This window comes from Etheostoma spectabile, chromosome 11, assembly GCF_008692095.1.
Source record: "Etheostoma spectabile isolate EspeVRDwgs_2016 chromosome 11, UIUC_Espe_1.0, whole genome shotgun sequence".
In the NCBI taxonomy this organism is placed as follows: domain Eukaryota; kingdom Metazoa; phylum Chordata; class Actinopteri; order Perciformes; family Percidae; genus Etheostoma; species Etheostoma spectabile.
This window is the reverse complement of record NC_045743.1, coordinates 19,494,859-19,497,261: the sequence shown is the minus strand read 5'-3', so window position 1 is coordinate 19,497,261 and position 2,403 is coordinate 19,494,859. Positions and strand designations below refer to the sequence as shown.

The 2,403-nt window shown below is 50.2% G+C and overlaps 1 protein-coding gene across 1 annotated transcript; it reads left to right on the top strand.

Moving 5' to 3' along the window:
- Positions 1-809: 809 nt before the first annotated feature.
- On the top strand, positions 810-1,963 carry LOC116698240 (ADP-ribosylation factor-like protein 4C). Its single transcript, XM_032530052.1, has one exon. It carries the CDS (start codon positions 1,202-1,204, stop codon positions 1,778-1,780), a length of 579 nt encoding a protein of 192 aa, XP_032385943.1. The 5' UTR covers positions 810-1,201; the 3' UTR covers positions 1,781-1,963.
- Positions 1,964-2,403: the final 440 nt, after the last annotated feature.

The following is a 2,403-nucleotide window of genomic DNA, read 5'->3' as shown; positions in this document are numbered from 1 at the left end:
GGTTGTCTTTTACGTTATAAGACGGGGACAAATCTACCTCTTCTCAGAAATGGGGGTGAGAGACTCATTTTAACTGGGGGGTGTGACCCCAGAACATTTAAAGCATTCCGGTGAATTTTTGCAACAATGTGTGCTTTCCTGCATCAATATATGGTGCAAGTGTCTTTTAATATTTTATTTTTAAAAAGTGCTCTGCAAGGTTGAGATGGTTTGGTCCACTATAGGGGTGTCTAAAATCGGTGGGAAACATATATTTACAGGTAAGAAGGATATTTAGGCTGCATGTTGTGAGCACTCTAAACGGTTATTTTTCTTTCTTTCTTTCTTCTTTTGAGGCTGTCTTTCATATTATGTAAACCTACCTCTTCTAAATGTTGGGTGGTTGGGGGGAGTGGGGTGGGGGAGGGCAGCATGTCCCTTGTTGCATCCCCCCCACCCGCTACGCCTATGATCCAGAGGAACGGGATCAACCACAGCAGCAGGGTGCGCGCGGCGCTGCTGCGCTCATTGGCACATGTCCCTGCGGGGTGGAGCGTAGCGGGGCCGCCTCTCGCTTTGCGGTCTTGTTTTGTCAGCCTCACAACAGAGAGAAAGAGAGACAGAGACCGAGAGAGAGAGAGAGCGACGGACAGGAGAGCTGCAGCCCGACGACACCAACCGGTGAACGGATCCATGGATGTTATTCCCAGATTGATTTCCCCATCGGGTCGAGCCGAGGAGAGGAGCGGGGCGCGGTCAAACGCCTGAGAGGGACATATTTTGTGCGCCGCTTCCAGAGGAAGTGTTTGATACCCTGCAGAGGACTGAATCAGGGAGTCCTTCAGGCTGGAGGGGAGGGGAGGGGGGGGGTGGGTTTGTGATCACCGCTGTCATTCCCAGCGTTGTCCTGCAGGAGAAGTGGAACTGTGGAGCTTCTTCGTGGCCAAATGGATGCGAGTGCGTGCTTGGAATACTAATGAACGGCGCGCTGCGTCCTGCCGTGGCGCACCGCGTCCCCTGCTGCTCCTGAGGGTCACAGCAGAGCCGATCAGTCTCCTAGAGATCACCGGGGCCTGCAGCCCCCCCCCAACCTTTAGCAGCACCCCAGCCTCCACACAGAGAATAAATGAGTGGGTCCTGAGCACCAGAGTTGCTTTTTTTCCCACACTCCTGGATTAAAAAAACACTCCCAGCTGCTGCTGTGGGGGGAAAAAACGCCAACATGGGCAACAGCTTCTCCAACATCTCTGCCTTCCAGTCTCTTCACATCGTCATGCTGGGCCTGGACTCTGCGGGGAAGACCACGGTCTTGTACAGACTCAAATTCAACGAGTTTGTGAACACGGTTCCCACGATCGGGTTCAACACGGAGAAGATCAAGCTGAGCAACGGCACGGCGAAGGGCATCAGCTGTCACTTCTGGGACGTCGGGGGCCAGGAGAAACTGCGACCCCTGTGGAAGTCCTACAGCCGCTGCACCGACGGCATCATTTACGTGGTGGACTCTGTGGACGTGGACAGGCTGGAGGAGGCCAAAACGGAGCTGCACAAAGTCACCAAGTTTGCGGAGAACCAGGGCACGCCGCTGCTGGTCATCGCCAACAAGCAGGATCTTCCCAAGTCGCTCGCGGTGGCGGACATTGAGAAGCAGCTGGCCCTGCATGAGCTCGCCCCCGCCACTGCCTACCACATCCAGCCGGCGTGCGCCATCATCGGCGAGGGGCTTCACGAGGGCATGGACAAACTGTACGAGATGATCCTGAAGAGGCGAAAGTCCCTGAAACAGAAGAAGAAGCGGTAACGACTGCTGCGACAGTGTTTTATAAGGAATTCTCCGGGTTCTGCCAGTGTGGCCCTGCACAGGTTTACTTTGCAGTGATTTAAAAAAGACAAGACAAATGATTCATGGTTTGGATTAAAGCTGTTCGATACGGGAGATGATCAGGGTCACATGTGAAAATGTATTTGAGGTCTGAGGTTCAAGTCAGAATTCTGAGAAAAAAAAAAATCCCATTTCTGTCTTTAAACTTCTGAGAATAAAGTCAGAATTCTATAAAGTTGATCAGAAAATGGTGAAAAGAAAGTCAGTCGGTGTTTTCCAAAGCCCAAGATGACGTCCTCAGATGTTTCATTTTGTCCACAAGTCGAAGATATTCAGTTTACTGTCACAGAAGAGGGAATAAACTAGAACATATTCACATTTAACAAGCTGACATCAGAGAATTTTGACCTGTTTTTCATTAAAAACGGACTCAAACCGATTAATCGGTTGTCAAAATAGTTGGAGATTAATTTAACAGTTGACACTAATCGATTCATCTGACTAAACTTCCGACTTTATTCTAAGAATCTTTACTTGAAACTAAACTCAGATTTATGTTTAAAGCTAGGGCATAACTTTTGGTTCAACATGGGGGGGGGGGA